The following is a 15,337-nucleotide window of genomic DNA, read 5'->3' as shown; positions in this document are numbered from 1 at the left end:
AATTACTCGTTAACTATTGACGCTAGCGAAAAACTTTTACATGGAAATTGTAGATCTCGTCGTCCTCTACAAAAAAGATCTGATGCAATTTTTCCGTATGTCCAACGGTTTGGGAGTTATTGGCCAAAAACGAAAATTTCGCAAAATCTGAAGGGGTACCCCTTGGAAAAATCTCGGAAAAATCGAAAAATTTTTGTTGTTGTTTATTATTAGCAATGTTTTTTCGACGTCTGATTTCTTTTTAAAAAATGCGTTTCTAAAGTGCATAAACTTTTGGGATTGACTATATAGCCAATACATCCTTAAAGGAAACTTTGTTATCCATTTACTGTGGGGATCTATTTTATCAAATGAAATTTCATTTGCCAATGCCTTGTAATAAAGTCGATGTGTAAACAGTAATTTCAATAGATTCACACGGTATAGTGTACAGTTATGGTACACGTTTTTGCGCGCTTCGTGCACGTGTAACAAAGTGAATCGGGATAATTTGTACACCGGGAAAGAAGGAATAAAGGCGAGCTGAAATAATCTTATCGTTGCACCTGCGCGTCGGCGTTGTTTGCACAAAAGTCCTGTTTACCGAAGGAGGACCACCAGGGGAGAACGCATGCAGCTGTCCTTTCGCTCTTGGTCTGCGGATTCTCATAAAATGTACGCGATTGCGACGACCGCGATCCGGATTCCTTCGGAAAATTGCCGAACAGTGTCTAAATCTGCGATGAAACCCACGGTGGAGTTATTGCGCGCGAATAGAGCGAGGGATGCAAAAGGAAAAATGCCTTTCCCCTGATACCTCGGCCGCGTGGATTCGTAGTGCGTAATAACGTTCGAAATAGCGCCACTGTCCCCGCGCTCGTTCTCGGTATTCGCGGAGACTCGAATAGTTGACAAGACACATGCGTTAGCACGCCGCTTTGTGTGCCTCGAGTGCCGCGGCGATCGATACCCAAGCGAATTGGGAATGATTTAATCGAGGAGGAACAATGGCTCATTATTTTCAAAGTTCTCACAGAAAGTGGAACTATCCGCGTTACCCTCTTGTGCAGTCACTCGCACTTGTTATGCTCCATGTATGAATTAGTAAATAGACCAGAGCCCCATGAGCGTTAAGCACGCTCGAGACCGATGCTCCCCATTAACGAGTAACTTGTAGAAATTGCTTCCCACACGTGAGAAGATACACGATGGACAGGATGCTAATAGCTGTAATTTCCCAACGAATTGGGTTAGGGTAATTAGTATGCGTCTCGGCTGTCCTTTGACTCGTCTGCCAAATGGACACCTCTTCGAAGGAAAGAATTAATTAAATAAACAACCGAGTATGTGAATGCAAAAATTTGTTTATATATATAACGTTTCTCTGTTCGAGTCGTGAATAACAAAAGTATGTAGCTCGCGTTTTCGCCTAATCGGCTTTACACGAGCGTCGCGAATCGGTTAATTGATCTACGCGCCTGTAACGAATCGATCGTTCACGTGACCCGCGCGCTGTAGATCGTTTCCGAGGTCGACGAACCATTTCTGTTAGAGTTTACTCGCAAAACGTGATATCAACGATATTGGAAACAACTTGTTCCATTCATGCGACCGACGATTCGAAACTAGGTGATAACGCGGATCCTTGCGATAAATTGATAAATTTAACCGGTGACAGAATGCTTGATTGTTGCACGTTCCGTCTAAAAAGTATCTTATCTGTTAAAAATATGATACACTACGTACTTTCTCTATTTTCGTATTCACGTATTTACATGATTTGAAAAAACCGATTGTACATGAACAGATTTTTCCAGCAATTATCGCCGAGTTAAATCACTATGATTCAAGAGTGACACAATCAGTCCACGGCTATGCAACGAGGTGAGTCACCGGTAATCCATCGCAGATCGATTGGAATACCTATTGACGAGCCGCCTTATCGTTAATTCAGCGTATTTTTTATTCCGCGCGGCGTCGTTTTGTAAATCCTCCTTGTCCGCTAAGACTCAACGGATTCGGTCCGAGCGTGTGCGAATATCACGGTATCCGCGAGGTCATCGCGTGACTAGCCTCATTCCTTCACCTTCGTACCAGCATTGTGTGTAGGCATTACTCTTTTCTGATGCAAAATGGATCTTTGTTTCAATTTTTGTCCTGGGAAATCTGGCATAGAGCAAGGAAATATGAAGAGACCGCGCGTAACGGATAGGAGCATGGGATATGAAAAACCAAATGCGTATTCCAACATTCAAATGGTAAAAGAAATTGCTGTTTAAAACGAATTTTCTGCTGTACTTTGTTAAAGTACAATCGTCACTGGTTGCACGATTTACAAGAGGAAAGAAGCATACGGGATTTTCATATTGAATAACGCGGCGCGTTCAACCGATTAGAGTTAAAGATTCATTTCCACCCAGGGTGCGATGGAAAGTGCAGAAGTGCGACGTTTAGAGTGCAGGAGGACAAACGGGAAACGCATGCGCCCGCGCTATCGCGTGCATCGCGGGAGACACGAGCCCCGGCTCGTACGTACGTACTTGCATACGCGTGGGCCGCGAGCGGCGGAAGAATCAGCGACGCGACTCGCTACGGGCTTAGGGGATAGTGTCGATCGTGTGCTCAGCCTCGACGGTCGTCCTCGCTCGAATTCAGTCGTGTTACACGCTCGTGTCCAAACAACCGATTAAACGTGCCGAGTCTCGACTGGTCCAAGCGTTATCAACGCTCGCAGTTTTATTGTTTGGTCGTCGTGAACACCGTGCCATAAGACTCGGATAAGGACTCGTCATTCAGTGATTTCATATGAGATTCGTGTTTCGGTGTTGAGTTCAATGATACACTTTTGGATGCTGTGAACTGTGCAGAACTACGCAACCGAGCTGGTCAGTAAGCTCAAGTTTATTTGATGACTTCTACCCTCGAGATCAATTTTCATATCGTCTCCGGTTTTATCAAACTATTAACTGATCATTCTTAAAAAGTGGGTTGCACTGAGTATTCTCACTGACTCAATTCGGAATGAGAATCACGTAAGCAATGAGAACGGGATAGATTTGGTACTACTTTGATGTAATCGAACCACTGAGTAATAACGAGTTTTTGATTCGTGACACGCGTACGAATGGGTTTATGCATACGTATGTTGAGAGGATGAGTGCACGCGGACCGATAGAACCCAAGTACGTGGAATAATACAAGTCAATACAGAGAAACAAACAGTGGCTCGTTTCTACGAGGTGAATCCACTTGTTACATTTTACCAATAAAATTCACGGTTCGACGACGCGACGTACGATTGCGAACACAATTGGACGTTCGGTTTTTCCATATATTTGCTCGTGCGAGGGAAACGAGTGGGTTCAGTTCGGGGCAAAAAAGAGAGAGAAAGAAACAAAGAAAACTATATTTCATCGATTCGATTCATATTTATTCGATTGTGGCAAACGAAACCGACTGGATGCATCGTGTCCCCTACAAATTCGTTTATATAAACTGAATCGATAAGAGCTATTACCTGAAATAATGGATTTCATTAAAATGATTGACAAAGTGAAATGGAGCATGTTTTAAAATAATCAATCGTTCTCATCGATTCACTCTGTACTTTCGCTTAATGCTGCAACCCCCTTAGGGAGCAGTTCCGTCCGGAGATCGTTCTCGCATTCCCCCGGGAGTCACGTGCCCGTTCACGTGAAATTACTAAGCTCGAACACATTCTTTTCTCCTCTATAAACGTCTCCGCGCGCCTTACCTTGGAAACGCATAAAGACTCGATCGAATCCACGGAAACCCGTTCGCGAAACTGAAAATCGCGCGCTAGCTTTTTCCTTTTTTCCTGTTGCTGAAGTACCGCACGTGCTTCGTGGTGCAAGCACGCGCCGATAGGTACGTTTGTACGCTCTCGCGTTCACTCGTGCGTGGCGAGATCGCGTGGGTGGACACCAACGATACGTTTTCAAACAATTTCGTTCGTGAAAGTCCCTGTTGCGACACGAGGCACCGAAAAAATCTCGAGTGGTTCGGTGAATCGGGGAAAACGAGTCATCCTTCGACTGGCCAGCTCCCCACGAGGTTACACAGTCCATTTGGACCTTTTTTCACTAAAAGAAAGTCTCGTTCTTGTCACTACCAAATTAGTAAAAATAAGATGAGGCTTTCGTCGAAGCGGCGACCATAAAATTTACCATAGTCATGTACGATTTAAATTATTTCCAATAACGATCGATATCGCAGTTACGATGAAACCGAGACAACGGGCATGGATAAATTATGTACTCGGTGAACCGACGCCGATATCTGGCAAAGCATATTAATGCGACGATGTGTTGGTGGTGCGATAATCGACTTCCTGCGCGCGAGTTAACGCATTGAAACGCGCGAGGGATGACCATACGACTTGCTCGCGTTTATCTCCAAAGGCAGTAACGATCGAGGCTCTGCCAATGACGAACCGGCCAATGATTTATCTTTTAAGCATCGGATTTATATACGAGCTCGTCGTTTTTCATTTATTGAATGTCCGTTCAAAGAGCATCAAACGCATTGTTTTGCTCACTGACAGTAGAATAAATCTTACGACAAACTACGCGGACGCGATAATTTACATTTATCGAACCCGTGCGAATTCGCATTGCCAAACGTTTCGAAGCGCAACCGTGTTTGTCGAGGCCAAGGAAGACGACTGTGGAAGACGATTTAAAAATGCATTCAGCTTTCGAGAGAGATCTCCTGTAAATTTAATTTTTTCTTATAAATAAGTAATGTATTCGAATTTTCAAAATGAATTCTTGTTGCACGTTCCGGTATTATACGCAAGATTTGCTCGAATCTCGGTTTATTGCTCCTGTTTGTTTTTTTCTCTTCGAATCTGTATGAGATACATACATACATGCTCGGGAGGGAATCGTAAAAGTAACGAGCCTGTACGTCAGTCTCGAGGCCGAACTACTGGCATGACGCGTCGAGGGAACATTCTGAATGCGTTATGTGTCGTTCGTGCCGGTTTCCGGTTTGCAAGAAGAAAGGATATGGCGCAAAGATCGCGTACTTTTTGTCTAGGATGTTTTTATCCTTGAACGTTCAACCTTGTTTCCAGTCGAGATGATGCAGCCGGTTTCCTCGGCGTCTGATAAATTCACCGCTTCTCGTTCCAAGAGTCGGTGCAGCGTTTATCCGTCCCTCGGTGGTATAAAGAATCGGAGAGAAGAGAGAACAAATTATTGAACTCGTTACAAAAGGCCTGAGATCGTTTCGTCTGCAATCGTCTTTACCATTTAGAGAGACGTGACGCAACGTCGTATGCTTCACAGTTACACCGGCGATGCGTCGTCGCAGACCGCGGCATTAATCTTTTAAACGTGATTCATATGCATTACCTTTTTAATAACATCGTACCGTATAATGGACGCTGCGTCTTCCCCAGAAAAATTCACGGGAAAGACGATGCTATTAAATGTAATACCCCGGCATCTTTGGTCGTACGATTTCACAGATATTTCTTCACCTGTTTCTAAATTCTTAATTACGTCATCGCGACCTGAATCACGGGGGAGGAGGGAAGAATTATTGGAAAGACTTAGAATCGTGGCCTTGATCGTGACACCGTGCATTTTTCCTTGAAACGGTCTTGGCCGCTCAGTCGTTAGGGAATCGAGTTCGATCTATTGCAATATTCATGCCGAGTGTTCCGAATGTTTTACAAAGCGATGCACACGCTCGGACAGATTATGCGCATCGAATTATGTAAGCCACAACGTGACGAGTGTCCAGCAGCTAATCCATTAAGATACAGATCCAAGGTTCCGGGAATATCGGTAAAAGACTGCACGCTACCGTGATCCATCTCTCTGTGCCGATACCACTTTATTCCCTTACCTAATTAAAAATGTATATTCTTCGGAAAATATATAGATAAAATTGATATCCTCGGGACGCTACTGCGTCTCTTGAACTAGTGGGGCTGGAATTTATAGTTTCTCAGTTCTCAACTGCTTGTTGCATATTTATGTGTTTCGTGATACATGATTGATGAAAATCGAGCATATATTTTTAAATGTTTTATTTCATTATGACCTTTCAAAATTTTATCGAAGTGAATAAGCCTACCACAATAACCGTAGACGCTTCAATGAAATTTTAAAAAATCTTGATCAATAATGAAATAAAACTAAATAAATATATTTTAAAATATATCTTCGATTTTCATTAATCATATACATAGATATACAATAAGCAGTTGAGAACTAAAATTAAAAACTGAAAACTGAGTACTGAGAACTTAGAAACGATTATAAATTCGGGCCTAGAATTTTCCGCGTGTAAAAGGAATCCCCCAAAGAATTAACCCTTTTATAAAACGGGAAAGAAGTGGACAAGTTTGAGATGGCGGGTCCCTATAATCAATATTACGAGATTCTTAGTCCCCATACTGAATAAAATNATTTCATTGTTTTCCACGTGTAAAAGGAATGTGTCGTCGCTACGTTGATGCTTGCAACGAATTCATTGACGCAGCGATGTTGCGAAAGTAATTACTGTCATTGTTAGTGGGATTTTATCTGCCGAGATCGAGTACCGAATGTTGTATATACTCGTTGGCGAGGTTAATAGGTGAGGCATTAAGTGAATATCGGTATCAGAATGCAGTTGCATTGGTCGGACCTCTCTTTCTCTCTCTCTCTCTCTCTCTCTCTCTCTCTCTTTCTCTCTACTCGGGGAATGATAAACGGCCCTTGCCGAGATATTCGTGAAAGCTTGTTCAGTGTTCATTCACATTCTTCTCGGAATACAACAATTAGTTTGATTCAAGTCCTGTTCGGGTTAATAAATTTTGGCGATACAAGACCGGTCGAACGTACAGCGAGGTTGACACGATTTTTTAATATTACGCAACGGCTTAATTGTTTGCTCCGTGAATAGCCTGACACCGTTAGCCGCGAGTTTGCGATACGATCGTTAAATTATTGCCACTGGGAATCGATTTGGTGAAACGCTTCCTTGTTTCACTTTTAATGCTTTCACCGCGAATTTTCTGCGATCCTCGAATTTTTCCGACGGTCCCGCAGAGGTTGAGAAAGTTTGAACTTGAACTTAGAGGGAATCGTCCGGCGAGAGAGCATCGCGATGCTCTCAGTGGTGGTTGACCGTCCCTCGCGCGGAAGTGGTAGGTTCCACGCGTTGTTGCTTTTATTGGACTTTCCGGTGTTTGTGCGGCGCTCAAGTTACTTCGGTGTTAACGTCAGGGTGACTATCTGGTTAACGCCGGCTCGCTCTGCTCTTTCCCACATTTATAAACGACGTGTAAAACGCTTTCGCGCGGCTCAAGCCAATTTGCTGCACTTTTAATTAAAACGATCATCACACCGTCTCTCTACGAGGAATTAATGACAAATATTTTTAAATCCAGCATCGATCACTGTCTCAATCGTTCTATGTGACGTTATATTAATTATCGTATCAACCGTTACGACAGTCATAAGGAGTATTGCGTGCGGTGCGAATGGGATAATTGAACCGAGATGAAATCGTTGAGATTGATTGTGCAAGGGAACGATTAGCCGCGTAAGAGAATAGGTAAACACTGACCATTGTGTGCGTTTGGCTTTGAAACGTGGGAACGAGCCAACTGTTTAACTCGAACGATTGCCTACCGGCACGGCAGGCTGAGCGCTAGACTCTGTCCACGCGAAGCTCATAAATGAAGCTGGAATTGAACGATCGGGCACATACAGCGGGCATAACGCGCGCATTTTCAGTCGACGGGTGAAAGTGATTCCGTGCACGAAAAGAGTTGACAAGATAAATTACGTTCGCGTCATTAACGCGCTTATTGATACCTGGCCGAAGCAGATTTTCTGATCGTATCTCGATTAGGAATGGCAATTTTTATTGATATCGAATTGAATGCGTGATTGCAACGAACGGGCGGCACATTTTCTTTCGGCGTCATTCGAGAATACAGATTGACAGCCTCAAAGAAATGACTCACGTACGCTCTTATCTTCCGTGTACATCGCCTCTAAACGTGCTCGCAACGAGTTTAAATGCTTTCCGTAACGCGATTGATACGAGTTCGGCCACGCGTTCTTCCCATCGGTTGTAAATATTTGAAGAGCTCTTGAAATAAAGACGAATTTAAAATTGATAAAAAAGCACGTTGTCGTTTCTAAGCGTCGAACAAATGTCTTGCACACGTGTAAGAAGTTCCCTTGGGAAATCGCAGGTGAACGCCTACGCGAGAAGACGATCCTGAAACGCGCCTCGTGTTTGCTGTTCAACTACTATTTATTAAAGAGCGAAATACAAGCGGAAGCTTGTTCGTAACGAACCGATGCCGAAGGTGTTACCAAGTTTCGAAGAAAGGTGATCAAATCTCGAACGGATTGACACACGTTGTATAAATAGAGACTGTCGTCACGCGTTTCACAAAAATATAGCTGTATTAAGAGGCGTATGGAAATGACTTGTCTCGATCTCGAGGAGGTCGTTTGAACGAACGCTCTTGCGAAACTCGTGCTAGTTCGTACCAAGATTTGTAATACCATCTCTCGTACTGAAACTCGTTCCGTTTCGAAAACGCGCGATATCATTCAAGTTTAACATCTTTCTTACGGTACAAGCGGCTCGAGCGCTGAGATCGGCCTCGCGTTAATTATCGCGAATCATACCATTGAACTAGAAACAATGCCGACGCCTAATATGTATATCTGACGAGCACGATGAGCGAAGCGAGCATAGCAGCGTATGTATGCCCTACTTGGACGACTTTGCATCGAGATTGCTCGTCGAGGTGTGGATGGAAATGAGAGCGGAGGATTTTAGGATTATTTCTCGCTTCGTTTTTCAGATGAACCACGTTCAAGGTGCAGATCATGGGATGACGTAGGACCGACTAAAATGGAAACCGTCGGGCAAACGCACAGACAACATCCCTCCTTAGAGGCGACTAGATCAAACACCTCGACGCAGTCGGCTAGAAGCGAGGACTCTTGGTGCTCGGCGTCGGACCACGATCTTTCCTCGGACGATGAGAGCGAGAAGAGTAATATCAGTATTAAGTAAGCAGATTTTATTGATAAACGCGCGGAAGATGGTCTATCCGACTTCGGAGGAGGAAGACAATTCGTAGCAATTGATCAGCGCAATTGTTGGTTCAACGAACCAATCGCGACGGGACTCTCTCCTATTCTTCCCACAGCGGCATCCTCCGGAGGACGTGTGCAATTAATCGGAAACGATTGTTAATTCTTCGCAGAAGTAATTGCCAATTGAGGAACACGTTGCACAAGGCAAGGACGCTGTGCGACAAGTGGAGGTCGCAAAATATGCGAGTGAACAATGCCGACCCGTTGGACACGCCCGGGAACCATGGCAGGCTGTCCAGATGGTTTAGCATGCGGAGAGGATCGACGCAGCAATACGACGTCGATTCTTCCGACACAGTGTCCCTTACTAGCCCTATCAAAACACCCCAGATGCCGCAGCTCTGCGAAGTCGAGGAGGAGAACAGCGCGATGGTGCAATTCCAGTGCATGCAGCAACGCAGGCAAACCCCGCCGGCTCTCCCCCCGGTACCTCCCAATTTGACTCCCCAACAGCTGAAGCGTCGACACATAGTAGCCGCTATAGTGCACTCTGAGAACAGTTACGTGTCCACGTTGCAGAGGCTAGTGAACGTACGTGGGTCCATTCGAATCTTTCCACGGAATGAACCGGAACTAATTGTTTCGTTTAAAAATAAATCCCACCTGCTTCTTCCGTGTTTCAGGATTACAAGAAACCGTTGGAAGAGTCCTCGCCGCCTATATTGAGTCAGGCGAAAATAGCTACGTTGTTTCATAGATTACCCGAGATTCTGCAATGCCACACGTTGTTTAGAATCGCGTTAGCAGAATGCGTACGATCATGGGACAAGGACGAAAAGTTAGGAGACGTGTTTGTAGCAAGTTTCAGCAAAGCTATCGTTCTTGACATATATAGTGGGTTTATAAATAATTTTTCAGTAGCTATGGATTTGGCTAAACAAGAATCAAAACGAAAGACTGCGCTCGCTGATTTTTTCAAGGTGCGACTCGCGAACTCTCTCCCTCTCGTTTACGAGCTATCTTTTCCTTTTATATTCACGATCGGCATTTCATCTTCCAGGTGAAACAAATAAGTGCGCACGACAGGTTGTCCTTTTTTGGGCTGATGGTCAAGCCCGTGCAAAGGTTCCCGCAGTTTATATTATTCTTGCAAGTGAGTATTTAAATTTATAAATGCTTCAGAACCGTGTTCGATGGATATTTTAATTCATTATGCGAATTTCGTTAGGACTTGTTGAAACACACTCCGCAAGGACATCACGATAGGATGTCGTTGCAATTAGCGTTGACGCAGTTGGAGAGCCTGGCGGAAATGTTGAACGAGAGGAAACGCGAAACGGAACAATTCCAAGCTTTCAAAGAGATGCTTCGACATGTGTCCGGCAAGTTGTCTCATCGTCCACTCTCCTCCTCGTCGAGGTATCTCATACGAGAGGACAACGTCACACAACTGGTAAATATTTATTCTTCCGAAAATTCATTTTATGTAGTTTGCTTGTGTAACTTACAATTCTCTTCTCTCAGGAATTTAATCAAAACGGTATGATAACCAAGTCCAAAAGACGAAGATTACTGCTGTTGAATGATCTCGTGATGTGCGTTTCGGTGACTCCGAGGTCTGCGGAAGATTTTAGCGGGAGTGAAAGACTTAGCTTGAAGTGGACGTATCCCGTGTCAGACATAGAGGTACATGCTTGTCTTTTGTCGAGCACGTTTGGTAATTCTACTTTTTCGGTACCAACATCTGTTTGTTTCGCAGATTCAAGATACGAGTACTTCACCAACGTTAAGCCGCTTACTCACTGCTGGCTTAAATAAGGGTGGCAGTTTAAAATCTGACAAGAGCGGAGAATGCGGACAGGCGGGTGCAGACAATTTGTGCGTGGAAATGAACGACTTGATGCACGACTACGAGGTCATGTCTAGGGTAAGCGACTTGATTGCGCAACTGAAGGGTAAATATGAGGTAAGTAAATTGTGAAGAAAAAGTAAACGACGATTGACTCGGTACACATTTATTAAAAATATTTTCCAACCCAAAGGGAATGACGCTGGAGAAAACTAAACAGATATTACAATCCATACAACTTTCGATACAACAAAAGGACGAGGACATGGTTTGGGCGGATAGTTGCTGTTTGCAATTAGTGACGAAGCAGGGACAGATGTACACGTTCCAAACCGAGAATCCCCTTGTGAAGAAAGACTGGATAACGGAGCTTAGACTGGCACAGCTAGCCTTAGATCCAAACAATTCCCCATCCTGGGAAGTACCTGAACAAGAACAGAGGCCATCCACGAAAATGCCGCTCTTTGTTAGCTCTCAGCCGGTGTATCATTCGCAACATCAGACAGAAGTAAGTATATTCTCTCTCTTCAAATATATTTCGTACGTATTTAATGGTAGTTTGAATTGAACGAAATGAATCTACTCTCAGGTACGTTGCGGATGCTATTACACCACGCAAAATCCACGTCCAACGAGGCGTCGCGGTAGGAGTCAAAGTTACTTGTGGATATGTACCAGCGATGGAATATCGAGTCACGTGACGGTGTTTGGTCAGTCGACGACTGCCTCGGCGACTTGTTTGAAACAGATGACGGCGTTCGATCTAGTCGAGACCAAGGTGGCCGCTGTAGAGTACGTGAAGGGCGTCACCTCAGATCCGCTCTCGTTAGCCGGTGATCTCGTATGGATGGGCACGGATTCTCGGAAGATCATCATCTACGCCGCCTCGGAACCGGAGAAGCAAGAGGAGCTCGGAAATTATTCGGTGTCGGGTCCGGTGATACAAATCAAGCATCACTGCGACAGCGTGTTCATCGCCTTGGGAATCGGATTGCTCTTGCTTTTCAGACGACAAGTAGACGGCACTTGGAACCTCAGGGACCCGTTCTCAATCTCGTTGGGCACCGAACCGGTCTCCTGCTTGATGCCGATCAACGCGTCGGTCTACGCGGCGTGCGGCAAGAAAGTTTGGGTACTTGACGGGGTCAGCGGCGAGATCACCAAGAGTTTTAGCGCGCAGCACGAACACGTCGGCAGCGTTAAGTTGATGGCTCATTCCGGAGTCGGTCTCTGGGTAGCTCTCAAGAATTCGAGCACTGTCTGCCTGTATCACACGGAAACATTCAAGCATTTGCAAGACATCAACATAGCGTCGAATGTGTTGAGAGTGACCAGATCAAATATCGCCTCGAATTCGTGTGGCGATAGTTTGAACAATAATCAGACCACCGTCACGGTCACGGCACTGTTGGCGTGCAAGGGCCTCCTCTGGGTAGGCACAAACGTTGGAATTAGCCTGACGATCCCGTTACCGCGATTGGAAGGAGTGCCGATCATCAGCGGTCGGGTCAATATTTCGTATCACGCTCATTTCGGGCCTATCACTTTCCTTCTCGCTATTCAGAACCCGAAGAATACAATAAACTGCGCGACCGACGAGATAACCGACGAGGAGACCGTGCAATTAAGACCAAAGGAATCGGACAGCGGTAGAACCAGAGATCGAGCGAGCTTAGATTCCTCCATGGCGAACAGCATAGTGAAATTGAAGCAACACCTGGCAAGCAGTCCTGTAATGTTGAGACGGAAGCGTAGCAAAGAGTACGAGTACAGAGGCTCGAAGACGCTCCCCAGGGGTCTTGGTTCCGGTGGGGGATTTCTGTCCAGTTCAATGTCCGGATCGCAAAGTTCCGGGGAGAACTGCGACGTTTATGGTTTGTACGGGGAGCTGATGTATGTCAAGGATTACGAGAACGAAAACAGTTCCGGTATCGATCTGATCTACGAGCCGTTGAGAAGGAGTGATCCGGAACTGGCAGCCATACCAAATAAAGTTAGCACCTTGCACCGTAGACTGAAAATGAAGATTACGAGACCCAGATCGCTGGACTTGTCGAACTGGTCGGTCGATTCCCACGCGAGCTCTCTGTACACGTCCTCCGGATCCGAAGAGAATCTGTCTTTAAAGACAGGAAAATTGTCTCGAAACAGTAGCACAGCTAGTCGAAACGGTCCCTACGACACGACCACCCCTAATAGTAGCATAGGTCAGCAATCAGTAACGGAGACCATACCGTCGCCTAACAATTTGAAACCAAACAGCAAAAAGATTAACAAAACATTGCAACAGATAGATCAACCGAAGCGAACCGTTCTGACGTTGATGGGTGGACGTGGTTATATAAATTGGAGACAGCTGAACGTACAGTCGGTCTCTGACAAAGGTTCCAAGTCTGGCTACACTTTCAAGGATCCCAACAGCAACGATGCACACATCGTGCTGTGGGAGATGAAATTATGATACTCGGTTGCGCTAGGCTTATCCTTACGCCTACTACATCAGTATGAATAGAAACGTTAAAAATGCTTACAATGGCCGATCGCAAGGTTCGCAGGATCGGTAAATAGGACCAAAAAAAAAGAAAAACGAGAAGAAACTTTTACTGTCGAACTGATACCCGCTTACATATTAAGGATACTCAAACAAGGATTTATTTACAAGCATTGTTCAATTAGCACAATTTTAAGTTGTTCGCAACGAGTGTTCGATGAGGTAGGATAGAAACCGCTAGGTTCGTAATGACAAGTTTCGTAAAATTTCCTGAAGCGTTCTTATTCGTCCGCAATGCAAAGACCTAATTTTCGTAGCTCTCTAAAACAGCAGAAACATTGTATTTTATTACACACGCTTCCATTTCCATCCCGTAGCGCAATCGAAGATCTTATATTTTTGTTGGTAGATTAAGTTCGCCGTTTACACTCGTATAACTTGGTCGCGTATTTTTCTTGGAACGGTGAGAAGAGATTTCATTTAATAGAGTGAGAATGGAACGAATGCACGTTATACGAGTGTACGCGTTGTCGGAAGAAGGAATTTATCTTCAAACATGTATTTTAATAAACATTGTTATTTCTATAGTTACATTTAAAGCAGTGGTATTCTCGTATCAGCACTGTAACAAAAGTTATAAATAGTACAGAATTATTCTATTTAATGTCGAATCTCTACATGTCCTGACAAATGTCACAGAGTACCACTGATTCTTTTCAAGTTCGAGTCGTCGAGTTCTCGCGTTAACTCGTTGGCGTTCATGTGATGACGCACATGAATTTGTGAGATATATTAATAAAAAGAAAGTTATCTTACACTTTATACGCAGGACGTTTCGCGTCGTGGCGAAAGACGATGGGACTTTTTTTTTAAACGTTTTTCGCGTTTTCATTTCAAATATTGTTAAACGAAAATTTAACTAATCCCCTGGATTATTTTATAAACGGGGTCGAAATAAAACGACACAGAGCAGTGCCTGTGATTTGTTCATGCGGACGCGTTAACCGCACCTAGCATGCGTAGAGTCTCTTTGACAATATTATCATTTTTTTTTTTATAATTTTCTTGATCGATCGACGAGATCGAGAAAAGAAGATCAAAAAGCTTATACGAAATCTCGTATATTGGCGTCGTTTAGTTTCTGCGATGAATGCAATAAAAAGGTATGAGAGTGGAGTTAAAAGTTTAATTTTGATGCTTTAGCGAAAGAAATAAGAGGACTTGTATATCTCGTATTGTTAACTTTGCTGGCCGATGATGTAGATCGTCCGGTGTGTTTAAATAAAGCATTTTTTTGAGGGTGCGCAAGATATTTTGTATCTTTTACAAATGTTAGTACGTTGAACATTTTTGATATATATTTTACTGCCAAATCACACGCGAAAGAAATGTTTCTCGGAGGACAGAGTAAGGATCGAAGAGATTAATAATAATGCGTCGAAGAGGATTGACAACGCATATTTGGTCCTGATGGTTCTCTATTTGTGATAGATCGACCGGGAGTGAAAAAGGGTTACGAAAGGTAAAAAGAAAGATTTATATTAGTTACCCACAGTGAGAGAGGGAGGGAGAGAGAGAGAGAGAGAGAGAGGGAGAGAAAGTATATTGTAATTCTATCTAAAATGTGCTGTTAAGTTTGACCACAAGTGCATGGACAAACGAGAGTCTGCGCGCGCGCGCGCGTGTATATATTACAAACATATTTTTCCGAAGAAATTGATTTTTGTATCGCAAGTGAATTCTGGATAGATTTATATTTTGTATACTACTTTTTTTCGTTTAGATTTATATAAATATATACGTATGTAATCTTATTTTGTATTTATACGAATGATGCATAACGTGTAACTTGTTTGCCAATACCTACGTACATACTTTGTTACACGTACACATTATTTACCATATAAAAATCGCGCACATGTGTATTTATTA

General features: G+C 43.9%; 1 protein-coding gene across 4 annotated transcripts in view; it reads left to right on the top strand.

Annotated features, from left to right (window-relative positions):
* The window catches only part of LOC108629484 (rho guanine nucleotide exchange factor 10), a 34,125-nt gene extending 19,408 nt beyond the window's left edge, over window positions 1-14,717 (top strand). For 2 of the 4 annotated variants that reach the window (XM_018032193.2, XM_018032194.2), the window contains 9 exons: window positions 8,828-9,038; window positions 9,236-9,656; window positions 9,749-10,045; window positions 10,126-10,218; window positions 10,294-10,518; window positions 10,590-10,751; window positions 10,825-11,031; window positions 11,108-11,422; window positions 11,504-14,717. In XM_018032193.2, coding sequence (XP_017887682.1) covers window positions 8,828-9,038; window positions 9,236-9,656; window positions 9,749-10,045; window positions 10,126-10,218; window positions 10,294-10,518; window positions 10,590-10,751; window positions 10,825-11,031; window positions 11,108-11,422; window positions 11,504-13,375 — 3,803 coding nt within the window. In that variant the 3' untranslated portion in view covers window positions 13,376-14,717. Of the gene's footprint in view, window positions 1-2,552; window positions 2,865-6,450; window positions 8,723-8,827; window positions 9,039-9,235; window positions 9,657-9,748; window positions 10,046-10,125; window positions 10,219-10,293; window positions 10,519-10,589; window positions 10,752-10,824; window positions 11,032-11,107; window positions 11,423-11,503 lie in introns of those variants that run through there. The other 2 variants (XM_018032195.2, XM_026817333.1) reach the window with 2 other exon arrangements.
* The last annotated feature ends 620 nt before the right edge of the window (window positions 14,718-15,337 follow it).

Source organism: Ceratina calcarata, unplaced genomic scaffold (genome assembly GCF_001652005.2).
Source record: "Ceratina calcarata isolate Rehan_Ccalc_2016 unplaced genomic scaffold, ASM165200v1 scaffold569.2, whole genome shotgun sequence".
Lineage (NCBI taxonomy): Eukaryota > Metazoa > Arthropoda > Insecta > Hymenoptera > Apidae > Ceratina > Ceratina calcarata.
This window is presented reverse-complemented; position numbering and strand designations above follow the sequence as displayed.